Genomic DNA, 14,943 nt, shown 5'->3' with positions numbered 1-14,943 from the left:
AAAAGGCAAAAAAAAAAAAAAAAAAAACTATACCTCAGCGTCCTGCTGAAGAGGAGTTAAGGAAGAAACTAATGATTTTGAATTAGGACGCTCTCGAGGCTCATACTGCAAGCAACGAGAAGCCAATCGCACTAATTCAGTCCCCTCATCGTTTGAAAACTGTCCTTCCAGACAAGAATCTGTCAGCATTTGAAGATTCCTGTCCCGTATGAGGTCAAGGGCCTAAAAGTTACCGAACAGAACGTTAGTAGAACAATCATTGGTGCGATGTTCGATTCAGGAGTGCAGTGTATTCTTAGACGTGACTCGGTGGATTGAAAAAATAGGAGAAAAGAAAGAAGACTTACGTGACTCGGTGGGATATGTTTGCCACTAAGGAGGTCGAGCAATAGGGTGCCAAAGCTGTACATAACACTTTCTGGAGTAACTCTTCCTACAGATGAATGAGATAATGATTTTCAATATGTGACACGAAATGGTATGATATTTGAGCAACAATAAAGTACTGCATAACAGTACCGACGAAAACCGACAATAGACAGCAGAGACAAATTTTCTTGCATATCTTTGAAATTGGTATGAAATGAGCATGACTCAAAAATCAGAAAGCTCATGCAACTTGTGACAACATAATTAGACAGAGACATTTTCGATAAAATAGAATTCCACGGAAGAAAGGAGTCCTTTGTTGACAGAGTAACACACTTCTAATTACTATGTCTATAACAGCCCAAGTCCATGGCTAGCAGATATTGTCCTCTCTGGGTTTTCCCTTTCGGGCTTCCTCTCAAGATTTTTAAAACGCGTATGCTAAGGAGAGGTTTCCACACCCTTATAAAGAATGCTCCGTTTCTCTCTCTAACCGATGTGGGATTTCACAATACCCACGTTCAAAGTGATCTCATAAACAAAACTCTATAAACCTATCAATAATACACCGACAACAAAATAACCACGGCTAATGAATAATGTCCAAAGGGTGCACCTGTTTTAAGATACTCAGGAGGACAAAATGCCAAATTTGTACTGTAGCTTTTTCCATCTCTGCTGTTTTTCATCATACCAAAACACGAAAGCCTGGGGTTTCCATCCTGAGAGAAGATATCAACATTATACACAAAACCATCAGGTCCATCACCCCAGAAAAATAAGGGCATGAAAAAAGTTTGCACAATTCAAAAATGCTCACATCATCGAATACGACTCTATAGGCATTGAGATCATGATATAGCGCACGCCCTTTACTCGTACAATACTCCAAAGCTTGTGCAATATATAAGGCCACTCGTAACCGCATGGCCCACTTCAGAGGTTGCGAGTCCCCTGGAAAGCAAATGAGAATTAAGGAAGTCTTCAAATATTCTCAAATTCTATGTCTTGCAGCACTTAAAAATGTAGAAAGTCTATGAGAGCTCTTCACAGTGTGAAGATCATAGGAAGGTAACTGAAGGAGACCAAAGCATTAATAGTACAGTAGCTCACAATGAAACAAGTGTTTTGCCAATGTCTCATTTGGCATGTATTCTGCAATGAGCAACCTCTCGTCACCTTCGCAGCAACAACCAAGCAAATTTGCCAACCGAAGATTTCGAAGCTGACCGACATTCTTAGCTTCTTCCTGAAATTGAAGGAAAATTCGAAAGTATATAACAGAGTTTCGGCCAAATACACTTGACGATCTAATTCATGTTATATCAAAACTACCAAATCATAATATCAAATGTATGGAATTAAAACAATAGATTAAATCATTTTCAGCACCTATACCACAATAATTTAGTATTTCTTTGTGCCATTTACAGCTTACAGAAAACCATATAAAGTCGATAGCATGTTCTTGCACATAATCTCGATGAAAGATATACATCAGCCAGGCTGGTACGAACATTCCTAAATATAAGCTTACCAGAAATTGCCTAGCATCCGGCCAAGCTGATCTGTTGAACCGCTTTACAGCAATCCGTTTTTGATTCTCAAGCTTCCCTTTATAAACAACATTTGGAGCCTTTTCTCCATGTTCTGAAACTATATTCTCAACAGCAAATCCAGATGTAGCAATCCTTAGTTGCTCGATTGTGTATTCACGAAATGCAGGTACGTCGAGGTCGCTACTCCCTTCATTTTCTGCAACAGCAAACGTTCTAATATAGTAATTGCTTTTCCGAACTATGGTTGGGCATAAGAATCCAACACGAGCAGTAAATTTCGCTTACCGACATCCTGGAGGTCAGGAACAGGCTTGTTATGATCTGAAGTCAAACAGCACCTAGAGAGATTTGAACAACCACTACCCATCCTACTCTAACACGACGAAGTTCTCTAATCAATAGAAGCAAGCACGGTCCGAAACTTCCATCCAGCTTCCCATCCCAATCCAAATTTGTTCTTCCACCAAAGGATAACTATCATACAAATATACAAAGAATACCAAGTTTAAGATAACAGTGAAGACATTTTAATAGAGCTCAAATCATCTCCAGAGATTTCCAGTGAATGCATCCACCAGAAGGCATAAATTGAGATCCTTAAACTACAAGTGTGCTAGAATGATATACTTATTATTGGTGAAAGAAGGATGCAATTAATAGATCACAGAAATAGGCTGTGCTGAGAAACGAGATTCTCATACCAACAATAAACAAGAACAATAGAATAGAATGGTAAAAAAAAAAGTGGATCAAGATCAGCTATATTCGACACATTCCAGCATTTGAACCCAAAAAAAGCAAAGATGAGCAATAATTCCCATCTGGGTTAACTTAAAAACAACCAAAAAAAGCAATTTCCCTCTCTTTTTATCTCATTTTTTGCATCAAAATGAAGTGAGAGACTACATAGCATGAGAAGAAGCAAGAATACATGCGAATAAGCCAGTTTGAACAAATCAAGTTCATAAATAGAAAGTAAAAAAGAGAGCACACCAGAAGCGCCCAGTCAAAAAGAGAATCAAGCTAAACAATTCCTCACCTCACCCTTGAATCATTCGAAAAAACAGAGAGAAGGGGAAGAAAGAAAGAAAGTCAGAAGACTTGCAAGTCTCCTCTCTTTAGCTTACTTCGCTATGCAAAAGACTGAGAATTCAAACTAAGAAAGGGTCGCCCGAGATCTCCCCCATCTCTCTCTCTCTCTCTATCTCTCCCTCTCTCCCTCTCTCTCTCTCTCAATCAAGGGCGAAATTTGACAGCTTTGAGATTCGGATTAGAGGCATAAAATAGAAAAAACGAAATGTAAAATTAAAATAATTTATAGATATTCTTTCCCGAATCTTTTTCGACAATCGCTTTCTTCATTGCTTGGTGTAAGCCTGTAACCCTGTGTGGGTTTGGTCCACCATTCTCCCTTGTACTCACCGACATGACCACCCTCGAATTTGGCATTTTATTCTATCTCTTATTCTAAAACCCATCTTTAAGGGAAACTGATTCAAAGTTAATCTCTTTTTTAGTATTTTGGGAATGTTTTTAATCTATCAGCTACATGTCTTTTTCAATGATTAACATTTACTTAATATGTTTTGCAGTGTACATAAAAATGGAACCTTTACTTGGAATTGGTACCTGCAGCTGCCCAGCACAGTTGAGAGTGAGACCTCAATGCTTTGGAGCTCTCCGGTTAGGACCATTTTAATGTCATTTGTCACCTACCCCAACATTACCTCTTCTTCAATAATACCCTTTCCTAGACATTTCAAGCTCGGGTGGGTTCCGACATTTTAAGTTCGAAAAAGTTAAATTCTATATTTGTTAGTCGAAAACATACTTTTTAGACAAGTTTAAGAAATTTGAGTTTAAAAGATTGTTTTTTTTATGTTTTGAGCACTCAAACGTTTAGTCGATCATTAATTTGATGAGATCTTTAGACTCGCCCTACAATAATTTACCTTAACTTCTAGCTTTTAGAAAATATAACTGTTGTTATACCTAAATAAAATTTATTTTGATCTCTTGGTAGTTGACTTTTCTAAAATGAATTATTCTTGACTTTAGAAAGTAATTGAATAAAGTCAAAGTTGTAATGTTTTAATAGGCACCAAGTTACTTCCTAAAATAGTTTAAATTTATAGGGAGATGAAACCTTGAATCCTAAAATTTAATAATTATAGGTATAAATTTGTATGTAACAAAATCATTTTAATATATATTCCACTTTTAATTAATTTAATTTTTATTTATAGTGTTTATAGACTTTAGTTTATAAAAATAAAAAATAAAAAAATATATTTTTGTCATATTTAACTTTTTAATAATGGAGGTTTCATGTCTTCGTTATTTTTGTTCTTATTTTATTAAAAAAAATGTTTTTTTCATTTATTTGTTTATCAAATATCCATTTCAACTCATTTATATATCAATAAACTAATTAAAAATTCTAAAATATTAAAGGATAAATAATAGAAATTTACATTCAATTTTGGTTAATCTATTACTAATAGGGCTACATTATTAAAAAATTTAAAATATAAAAATTAAATTGTTATAAATTAAATTTGAAGAATTAAATTATTATAAACCGAAACTAAATTATTATTTTTATAAAAAATTTAAGCTAAGATAAATCCCCATCCCCTGTGGAATCGAGGTGGGAAGAGCGCGTTCTTAATCATGGATTCTTGATCATATGATCATCCAAATTCCTGCTGTCCAAAATCCGACGAACAGATAAGCCGTACACACAGAGCTTGCCTGCGAGAGGAATCGAAAATGGCGCTTAAAGTGTATGTAGATCGAATTTCACAGCCATCTCGCGCTGTGCTGATCTTCTGCAAGTAATTCTCCTCTCTCTTCCATGAATTTTGCTAACCCTTTTCATCTTTTTTCTTTTTTAAATAAATTGCGACAATGTCCATCAGCTTAGGGGAGTTTGAGAATTCTTCTTCTTCTTCGTTTAATGGTGTTTAGGGTTAACGGGATTGCTTTTGAGGAGGTGACTGTAACTTTGTCCAAACGCCAACAGTTGACTCCCGAATTCAAAGGTGGGTGAACAGAGACGTGAGTTTATAAGTACCAATTTATTGCTGCTCTGTGAATTCGAATGCACATAATAGCCAAGTCTGTGGAAATAATACTGGTATCATATTGGATGATTTTATGGTGCAGAGTGATGACAAAATATTGCTGATTAGTTGAAAGTTGAAAGCATGATTTTCTGTGGATTACTTCTTCTATTTTATTTCTGTTCTACATTTTTCGTCTCTAATAGACTTTTGGATTTTTCTTGTAGAGATCAACCCAATGGGAAAGGTTCCCGCCATTGTTGATGGAAGATTTAAGCTGTTCGAGAGGTAACGAAAGATTTATGTTGGAACATTTTTGTAGATATTGTTATCCACCTAGGGCTGGAGGGTTGGAAATATCATCATACTCGTTTGCGTAAATTATTTTCTAGATTTATGCTTGCCCTCGTGGATCCTCTGCTTTTAATATCTACTTTGATATTCATCTCTTCAACTCTGCAATTTTTGAAAATTTTAGTGATATTTGCATAAACAATGCAGCTATTACTTTCTTTTAAGATGTGTTTTCCTTATCACTTCACTTTTCTAGTTCAATTGAGGCTACGATGTGCTTTATATTCTCATAACCGAGCTTTTCATTGCCTTGATTGACGCTTACAGTAATATCTAGGTTATCACAGCACTTTTTGCAACTTCTGTGTAGGCAGCCATAAGCCTGCTTCCCCAATTTTGATTCAGCTATTATGTTTTTTTTAATATTGTGTATTGTTTCATTTTGTTTTGGCAGTCATGCTATTCTTATCTATCTTTCTTGTGCGTTTCCTGGTGTGGCAGATCACTGGTAAGTGGTTTCTCATTTCTCCTATTGTTCTGCAGCTTTCTTGATTAATATGAATGACTTCCATATGTGTTGGAGACTTATCCTGCTTTAGTATGCGTGATTTTAGTGTATCTTTTTTTTTTTTTAAACGCTCTTCTCTTCCTAATTTATTGTCCAACAAACGGAAGGGCTGATAGATTTGCTTTCTGTTGGTTTTTGGTTTCACGACTCCTTTATTGTTTTGATTTCTGATCTTATACTTGGGGAGTACAGATTTGATTTGCTGGCTTAGTTATTATTTCTTCTTAAAGAGGAAGTAGTTTAGTACTTAGTTGGACCTAACAACTTGGTTCTAAACGGTATCGCCGAGTTCATCAATCTGTTCATGCATATCTTCAATTCTTTAGCACCCCTGATTGTAAGAGCAATTTTAGTATGCTCAGGTCTTGTAACAGATATCTGTTCATGTTACTAGGTATCCAGCTGATCTTTCCAGGAGGGCTAAAATTCATTCAGTTCTGGATTGGCATCATTCTAATTTACGCCGTGGTTCAGGTATGTTAAAGATGTTCTTTCTTTCTGATAATTCTAAATGCAATCCAACTTCTTAGTACTTGTTTCTTATTCATATAGATAGCAGAGAAGTATGGACTGTTTTATCTTTTCAAACGAGCAATGACTTATTTTGCCCTTCGCCTTTATCTTTTTCAGCTCTTCTTGTATTCAATACTGTTCTAGCACCTTTGTTTGGACGTACTCCAGATCCTCAAGTAGCTTCTGAAGCTGAGATGCTTTTATCCAAGTCGCTTTCGAAAATCGAGTTGGTATGGCTGAAGGGGAATGGGAAGTTTTTGCTGGGTGGCTTTAAACCCTCCATAGCTGATCTTAGCTTGGTTTGTGAAATTACGCAACTACAGGTACACTGGTTCTAATTACGTTTAGGGCTGAACTTATTGTCTTCCCCCTAATTTAGTTTTCACTAGTTCTAATTGTGTCATGGACTTGTTGAAATGCAGCTTTTGGATGAGAAGGATTGGAATCGTATTCTGGGTCCGCACCTGAAAGTGAGGGAGTGGATTGAGAATACTAGAAATGCTACGAACCCGCAATTTGATGAGGTTCATAGGCCTCTCTACAAGCTCAAGACAGACCTTATAAAGCAGGGCGTAGAGAAATTTACTTCAAAGATGTGAAGCTACTTAACCATCACTTTGTGCTTTGGTTGGTTAACTTGTAGTTAAATGAGGCTATGGACTATTTAGAACTAGTTTCCAAACCTCAAGAGCTGAAGTAAACTTTGAGAACCAAATAGATATCAAACAAAAAAAATGTATTCAAACCAAAACTATATATATATATATAAGAGAAATATGTATTTTTAGTCATAGACGAACATGTTCATGAAACCTCCTTGATGCTTCAATAACTATTTCAAGATTAGGGGCTTCCTTCCTGAATAATCTGATGCATTTATGCCCGAACCTCATCTGCTCTGATACTCATAGCATTTACAATAACAGAGAAAGAAACTCAAACTAAAAAAGAAAAAGTATTACATTTCTGTGTGTATATATATATATATTTATATATCTGATCATCTATGTGTTAGCTTGAACCTCATCTATGAAGAAAGTGCAAGTTCAGCCCAAGCAAGTGAAGATGCCTTCAACTCAACAGAGACCGAGGTGTCAATTCTGGTCTCTAACATGTTGCACAAGTCCTTCATACAAACCAGCATCGCAGGTTGTGGATGAATGCAAAGATTTACCACCTCACATATCGCCCTCAGATCTTCATCAGCAAAATGCTTCACTTCGGGGTCTACTAAGCAAGACATTGCGTCGGGCGATCCGAGGAATTCCTTGGCCTGATTAGAAAGAAAAGGCTAATTTTTAGTTTTTCTGCCCAGTAGAATCAATGGTTCAACATTATTGTAACAACAAAGTTTGTGACAAAAAGCTCAAAGATAAGTGAGTTTCTCACCCAGTCCACCAAGCATTCTTTGTCCTTACAGTATGGAGGTCTCCCACTGACTACTTCCAGTAAAAGAATACCGAATGCGTAGATGTTACTTTCGATGTCGAGATGACGTGGTTCAAGAGAATTTGGGAGAATACATTGACTGACTTGGTTTCCAATGGATCCCGAGTTCTTTTCGGACCTTGAAAGAATGGTCTTCCAGCTTTCAAAGTCAACCAGCTGCAGTTGAAGCCAAGACACCTCTTATTAAGATCCAAGGGTTTGTAAGATTGGATTTAAAAAGACACATTTCAGGAGTTTGTATATAGCAAACCTTGGGTGAAAAATCATCTGTAAGATATACAGCACCAGAATTCAACTCTGATATAGTAAATGGTGGTTGAAGTTCACTATGAAGGTACTTCAGTCCACGAGCGATGCCTAAAATAATATTCATTCGTCGTGTCCAGGATAAACAACCTTCTCCATCTGGAGGCAGACAAATAATCAAATGGTATCCAAAGAGAAAGTAATGAGCTGGGTAAAGGAGTTCAAAAGAGAAACTCTACTTACAATGAAGGTGTTCATACAATGTTCCATTTGATGCATACTCAAAAACCAGCATCCTTGTAAATGGACTGCTTTCTTTACAATAGCCTAGCAACCTTCCTACATTCTCATGATTTAGCCTGGCTAGATCTGCCACCTAAAGGGGAATTGAACAAAAACAACCACTTAATTGTTTATACACCAGGGTTCAAACGTCTTCCAAAATGAATACTTACCTCTCGCTGAAAATAGAGCTCGAGATAGTCGGTCCAGTTCTCTTCTTTAATGCATATTGAGATAACAGCAATCTCAGGTCCACCTTTCATGGTGCCTTTGTATACCAAACTGTCTGGTGAGGAGCCAATAATATTACTGAAATCTTCACAGGCTACTTCAAGATCTTGCCTGCTGATGCTTGGCACATCTTTCAGCATCTCAGTGTCTATCAACAAGTAACAAAAGCTTAGGCAAACATCATATACAATAAGTACAACGATGCGAAGAAATTAAGGTTACGAAACGAACCAATGTAAAGAGTAACATGATCCTTCCCACTTGAGGATTTCTTCCATGGGATGATGATCGAGGATTTTCCGTTGCATTTTCGAAGAGAAGTGATCAAAGCGACTATAAATAGAGAACCTGTCGTGACTCCAGTGATGATTTTGAGGGTTAGAAGCCAAGAAGGTTTTGAAGTCTTTTGGTGCTTGGAATCATGCTGAACGGGTATGTGCTTTGAGTTGCCTCCTGAGTGTGATCTAGCAGATGGAGCAACACCACCTACAACAGACATTGTAATCACAAACTTGAGTGACCAGAATTCATTTGTCAATAGCTATTGGTGATGGCCATTTAATCATAGAAAGTCTAGCAAATGAAATAGTTGCATATTTGGGTGTTCAAATCCAAGACCTTGGCATTGATATATCAAACCTGGGCCCGCCACAAACTATTCCCTATGGGGCACTTCCCCTTGTAGCTCAGAGACCAAAACATAATGGATTAACAACTTACAATCAACACGAGCGGAAATAGTTGCATATCTGTGTGTTCTTCAAAGTATTGGTTTACTAAATTTAGTTAACATATACTTAAGCAAACAACTAGAAGCCTATAGCTTGTTCATCCATATCTAAATACGCATACATAAAGACATTAAGAAACAAGGTCAATCATACCACACTGAGCTGCAGTTCGCTGTTTAGGATCATTGTATTGAAGGCAATTTCCTCGAAAACTTGACCTGCACCGAATGTAATCAGCAGAAGTTAAGGAATGGAATGAATATGATCCATGATGAAAGAAAAAAAAAAAGATGTGTTACCTTGGAAGATAATCCAAGCACTTGGGTATTTTCCCAACGAAGAAATTGTATGAAAAATCTGCGAACTTAAGCTCAGTTGAGTGACAGAAGCCAGTTGGATTTGAAGCATACCTGAAACGTAATGATACGAAGGTACCTAAAACCTTGAATTGTGTTCTAAAGCAGGGTTTCTTCATTCATTTAAGAACCCCTCAAACTTTGAAAGGGAAACAAATATTTAAGAACGAACAGGGAACCTTTGCAACATCATCATGATCTCAACATAATGAACATAAACAAAATAAGCCCACCGCTAGCAGATATTGTCCGCTTTGACCCGTTACATATCGTCGTCAGCCTCACGGTTTTAAAACGCGTATGCTAGAGAGAGGTTTCCACACCCTTGTAGGAAATGTTTCGTTCTCCTCTCCAACTGATGTGGGATCTCACAATCCACCTCCGTTGGGGGGTCCAGCGTCCTCGTTAGCACACCGCTTGGTGTCTGGGTCAGATACCATTTGTAACAGCCCAAGCCCACCGCTGGCAGATATTGTCCGCTTTGACTCGTTATATATTGTCGTCGGTCTCACGATTTTAAAACGCGTCTGTTAGGGAGAGGTTTTCACACCCTTGTAAGGAATGTTTTGTTCTCCTCTTCAACCGACGTGAGATCTCACACAAACTTTCTGGTGTTAATCACAACTCTGGACATTGAATTAGAATCACTTCGAATTACTTCACAATTTATAACTCAAGTGTACTTATGCTCATAAGCCAAATGGGGAGCATTCATCTAGTAATACTGTCGATTATGGCTATTAACCACAAACTTATGGTGCATACTATCCCAACTGCTTACCACTAGACATGCAAATACTTACATTCTATGCATATTGGACGTATACGCTGAATTGTCGCCATCAGGAATGGGTCCTTGAAGTTTGTTCCTATCCAACCTAAGTTCTCTGAGGTATCTCAATTTTCCCAGCTCAGGGGGTATCCTCCCAGTCAATCCGTTTGATCCCAAGTTGCTGCAATGATAAAGAGGAAACCAAGAACAGTAAGAAAAAGTTCATGGAGAAGCAAATTCAAAGCTAAATCAGAAGAAAAACAGAGTCATTTGCTTTCACATTTTCAGGATATCTGTTAAACTCCCAATCTCTGAAGGGATCGGGCCAGAGAGTTGATTCGTCCCCAAATCAAGAACCTTAAGTTTCTTTAATAACCCCAGCTCCTTTGGTATTGTACCCAACAGATTGTTGCCATGAAGATACAGTTCTTGCAGGAAGCTGAGTTGACCCAAGCTTGGTGCAAGAGATCCTTTCAGCAACGCCCCAGAAATGTCACTACAACATCAAACCCAACGCAGTGCGGTAGATTTAAGCTATAATAGATGAACAAGAGCAAAAGAAAAGAAAAAGAGCCACAAAACATAAGAAACGTACTTACAGCTTTATAACATGGCCTCCATCCGGAGAACAGGCAATGCCAGACCAGTTACAAGGATTTTCAGCTTGTAAATTCCAACTTACAAAAATTCGTTTTGGGTCTTCATATATTTGTTCTTTGAAGGTTTTAAGAGCCGACGCTGAGGAAAAAAATAGAAAACCAAGAACATCCCAAACATAAGTCTACGAGTTCCTTCTTTCTGCTTAGCATATTGATATAACTTGAACCAGATAAAGAAACATCACTAAGCAAATAGAGGAAAATTTGATCTAAAAGCAGAATTAGAAGCATGATTTGACCAAGATCCGGATCCCACTACTAGAACTCCGCATCACTTCACAACACAGGATTTGCTCAGAGCTGTTTATTTCCACTTACCATTTCTGAACCGACTGTTTTTTATGAAGTCAATTCTAAGACAAAACTAAGCATATTATCTCTTGAAATTGCCCAACTCAACAAATTTATAAAATATGCCTTGAAAAGATCAAGATCTAGCAGAGAATAAGATCATCTACCTTCATTCGATGCAAACGAATCACTAGTCACAATCAGAACTGCAGAGATCAGACAGAAAATGTGAACAGAAGCAAAATGTCCCATTCTCTCTTAGTTTTCCCAAAGAAGAACAAAACCCAGATAGCTCAATGAACCCGCATTGCCCAAAGAAACGAAAGAAACCCAAAACAAAATGATGAAGAAGGCGGAAACAGCAGAAGGAAATCGGGTAAATAGGAGATGTAGTGGTAGTTCCTATCAGTGAAATAGCTCTGCATTCTCCCACTCCCAGATCCTACTAACACAGTAATCTACTAATCTCCAATATTACGAGAAAATGGGTCGATTCTCAAACTCAATTAGTACACTAATCAAGTGAGATGAAACCCAGAAGAGCGAAGACTTCATTACTCGCAAAAACTAGAGAAAAAGAGAGTAAGTTTTGAAAATGAAGAACCCTTAAGTTAAGCGCTCAAACTTGGATTGAAAGAGAGGTTTGGGGGAACAGTAAAAGAGGGAGAAGAAAAGGAAATGGGTTGCGAAAATGGAAGAAAGGAAAGCGATAGATAGGATTAAAGTGGGAAATGAGATTGAGAATGTTGCCCTGCAACTTTTGGGAGCCAAATCTGGAGGTTTCGGCAGCTGCCCACCTTGATTCAGCTGTTCCTATTTGCTTTATCTTCAAAACGAAACCACGGTGGTTCAGATTCTTCTTCTTCTTCTTCTTCTTCTTGCATCCATGTGGTTGGTTCGGCTTGGAATTGGATGGTACACACAAACATCATCTTCTTTTAACTATATTTTGCTAATGATTGAATTACAAGTGAGATTTGTTTAATCTTCTTCCCTTAATTATTTCTTATGGAATTTTCTTTTTTTCCATTATCCTTTTTACTACCCACCTTCTATAACATTTTTTAAAAATATTTTATAAATTTCATGATATATTTTAAATAAATGACAAACATGGGAAAGTATTTTTTTTAAAAGGTTAAAATATAAGTTATAATTTTTTTAAAATAACAAATTTATGGTAGCAAAATTGAAAACTCTACTCCAACTCAATTATCGTTGAATTATAGTATTTAAAAAAATGTTTAATAATAAATCGTACGTGTCAATTATTATTTGATAATAAATTAATAAACTTTTAATTACGGGTTGAAAATATCAAAATGTGTATGATAAATCATTTTAAAAAAATTATCTTCTATTTAGTATATTCTCAATTATTTAATTTTGATCTAATAAATCATTTTATAAATTTAGTTAATTCAATTTCAAATTTATTATAGAAAACATGAAAGTATTAATGAAAAACAAATTTAATAAAAAAAGAAATGGTATTTTAATGAATATGCTAAAATTATTCCATCATTTATTAACATCTAATTATTTGAATTTAAGTTTGACTAAATTAAAAATATTTAGAAGTTGATGAATAAAAGAATATATTTTATTGAGTTGTGAGGGAGGAGAAGTGGCAATAATATATAATTTTTTTTAAAAAAAATGGGAGAAAATGGAATAAATAAATATTTAAATATATGGTTGTTGTTGATTCAACTTATAATAATAACTCAGCATCTCTGATATAACCCATTCTTAAATATCTCCAACAATTTGGTCCCCCAAACACCGCCTTACACACTACACTACACATAATTCTCACCATTTTTTTTTAATTTTTTATTCTTTTAATAATTTTGTAATTCAAGGCAAATAAGTTCTCTAATAAATAAAACTCTTATTATTATCATTAAATTTGAAAACAATGGATAATGTACCATCAAACATGACGTGATTTATTCATAGTCTAGGATGATAATTATTATTATTTTCTTTGTTTCTATAACAAATACAAAAGGAAATTTCCCTATTAAAAAAAAATATTTGTTAATGAATTTTAGGAATAAGAGAAGACAGAGTGATTGCTTGCCTAAACATGAAGCAACCCTCTCAATGATGATGCTTCTAAGCACTGTCTAAAAAAAAGGCAACCACCATTATTATAAATTAAATAATTTTAAAAATTAAAGATTTAAAGAATTCACCCTCCCCTACTGTCTCTTTTTTTTCTTTTCCACTTATAGATGGAACTAATTGTTTTTTTTTTGTTTTTTTTTTGGTATGATCTGTCCGTGTTAGTACCTTTCTCCTCTAATAATTGAATGGCAATGTTCGTTGTGATACACGCATCAGTAGTCTTGGACGAAGTATGACTAGCGATGGGGGCTCTCTAGTGACCACACCCACGATGAATTGATGATGGAGGAGTGATCTCCTAATTCCACTCTGACTAAAATAGGAAAAAGAAGAGAGGGCGGTATGCACTACATTTTCAGCTCAATCTCCGAGATCCCGACGATAACAGAGAAAGGTGTTTTTTTTTTTTTTTCAATTCTCATATACATACATATTTGTTGTATTTTTTTTTTTAAAAAAAAACTATAATAATAAATAGTGATAAATAAAAGAATGAGATGGTTGAATTTGAATTATTTGAAAGAGAAATAAATAGTTAATATTATAAAGGTTGATGGGTAATTATTATTAATGTGTGATTGGGGCAGAGAGGAAGAAAAGTCAAATTATGTATTTTAATTTGTGGGAATAAATAAAAAGACATATTGAAAATAATGTGATGTGAATTAAAGAAAGTAGCCCACCAACCCATCTTCATTTTATAAAACAAATTGCTTTTCTTATTTTATTTATATTTATATATCCCTTTTTGTTATTTATTTTTTATAAATCAAATCTCAATAATTTCCTTCTAGATTAAGGACACTCCTTTTTTTTTTTTAATTAATGCTTTTGTGGATTGACTAAAGTTAATTAAAATGACCCTTTTTTTAATGTGGGGTTTTCCTTAATGGCCATATTATAGGATCCCCCATTAAATTTTTTTAAATTATTTTATATTTTTATATTTATGTGTTTTTTTCTCCCATAATAGACTGAAAAAAAAACTAATTCATACTTTTAGTTTCTGTCTCTAAATTTAGTTAAATTGTGCTTATTTTAAAAAAAAAAGGTAAATTCACTAATTTCATTAATATCAAAATTTTCACAAATTTAAGTTTGATTTTACATGGGTAACACTTAAAAGAATAAATTGAAACTTTGGTTAAAAATGAAAAAAAATTCTCCTTAATCTTTATATTTTAGAATTAAAGGCATATGGGTGAAATATTATAGGTGGATTTTAAGGTACGCTGTCTCATTCCTACTCGATTCATCAAATTAGATTAAAAAACAAGTCATTTTCAAATGTTTGGTGATTTGACTATAAATACCTCTAAATTCATCTTCCAAAAAATTTTCAAATAAATTTAACTATAAAAAGAAAACTAAAAAAAAAAAAAAAAAAAAAAAAAAAAAAAAAAAAAAAAAAAAAAAAAAAAAAAA

The 14,943-nt window shown here is 35.1% G+C and overlaps 4 protein-coding genes across 8 annotated transcripts in view; 2 read left to right on the top strand and 2 right to left on the bottom strand.

Moving 5' to 3' along the window:
- LOC111447838 (probable serine/threonine-protein kinase At5g41260) overlaps positions 1–3,346 on the bottom strand; it is a 5,767-nt gene extending 2,421 nt beyond the window's left edge. For 2 of the 5 annotated variants that reach the window (XR_002711328.1, XM_023087191.1), the window contains exons 1-8: positions 2,968–3,344; positions 2,214–2,402; positions 1,907–2,124; positions 1,483–1,618; positions 1,190–1,323; positions 986–1,091; positions 348–433; positions 34–222 (exon numbers count right to left, since the gene is read on the bottom strand). Coding sequence is in view for 3 of the 5 variants with exons in the window: in XM_023087191.1 (XP_022942959.1) it covers positions 34–222; positions 348–433; positions 986–1,091; positions 1,190–1,323; positions 1,483–1,618; positions 1,907–2,124; positions 2,214–2,295 (951 nt within the window). In the remaining 2 variants the exon portion in view is untranslated. Of the gene's footprint in view, positions 1–33; positions 223–347; positions 434–985; positions 1,092–1,189; positions 1,324–1,482; positions 1,619–1,906; positions 2,125–2,213; positions 2,403–2,921 lie in introns of all 5 variants that reach the window. The other 3 variants (XR_002711329.1, XM_023087192.1, XM_023087193.1) reach the window with 3 other exon arrangements.
- A 1,210-nt stretch (positions 3,347–4,556) lies between these two features.
- LOC111447840 (glutathione S-transferase T1-like) lies at positions 4,557–7,180 on the top strand. Its single transcript, XM_023087195.1, has 7 exons — positions 4,557–4,765; positions 4,899–4,972; positions 5,221–5,281; positions 5,742–5,795; positions 6,250–6,329; positions 6,486–6,691; positions 6,791–7,180. The coding sequence occupies exons 1-7, from the start codon at positions 4,701–4,703 to the stop codon at positions 6,965–6,967; spliced, it is 717 nt and encodes a 238-aa protein (XP_022942963.1). The 5' UTR covers positions 4,557–4,700; the 3' UTR covers positions 6,968–7,180.
- Positions 7,129–12,256, bottom strand: LOC111447835 (probable LRR receptor-like serine/threonine-protein kinase At1g63430). The gene is made up of 12 exons (XM_023087189.1): positions 11,553–12,256; positions 11,035–11,173; positions 10,716–10,931; positions 10,467–10,616; positions 9,607–9,717; positions 9,461–9,525; positions 8,808–9,062; positions 8,519–8,724; positions 8,307–8,439; positions 8,068–8,222; positions 7,758–7,973; positions 7,129–7,641 (listed from the first exon to the last, which is right to left on the bottom strand). The coding sequence occupies exons 1-12, from the start codon at positions 11,635–11,637 to the stop codon at positions 7,396–7,398; spliced, it is 1,977 nt and encodes a 658-aa protein (XP_022942957.1). The 5' UTR covers positions 11,638–12,256; the 3' UTR covers positions 7,129–7,395.
- The window catches only part of LOC111447841, a 17,896-nt gene continuing 15,150 nt past the window's right edge, over positions 12,198–14,943 (top strand). Inside the window, exon 1 of the mRNA XM_023087196.1 lies at positions 12,198–12,260. The gene's annotated coding sequence lies outside the window, so the exon portion shown is untranslated. The remainder of the gene's footprint in view (positions 12,261–14,943) is intronic.

Source organism: Cucurbita moschata, unplaced genomic scaffold (assembly GCF_002738365.1).
Source record: "Cucurbita moschata cultivar Rifu unplaced genomic scaffold, Cmos_1.0 Cmo_Scf00009, whole genome shotgun sequence".
NCBI lineage: Eukaryota > Viridiplantae > Streptophyta > Magnoliopsida > Cucurbitales > Cucurbitaceae > Cucurbita > Cucurbita moschata.
The sequence above is the reverse complement of the archived record's forward strand: the minus strand, read 5'-3'. Positions and strand labels throughout refer to the sequence as shown.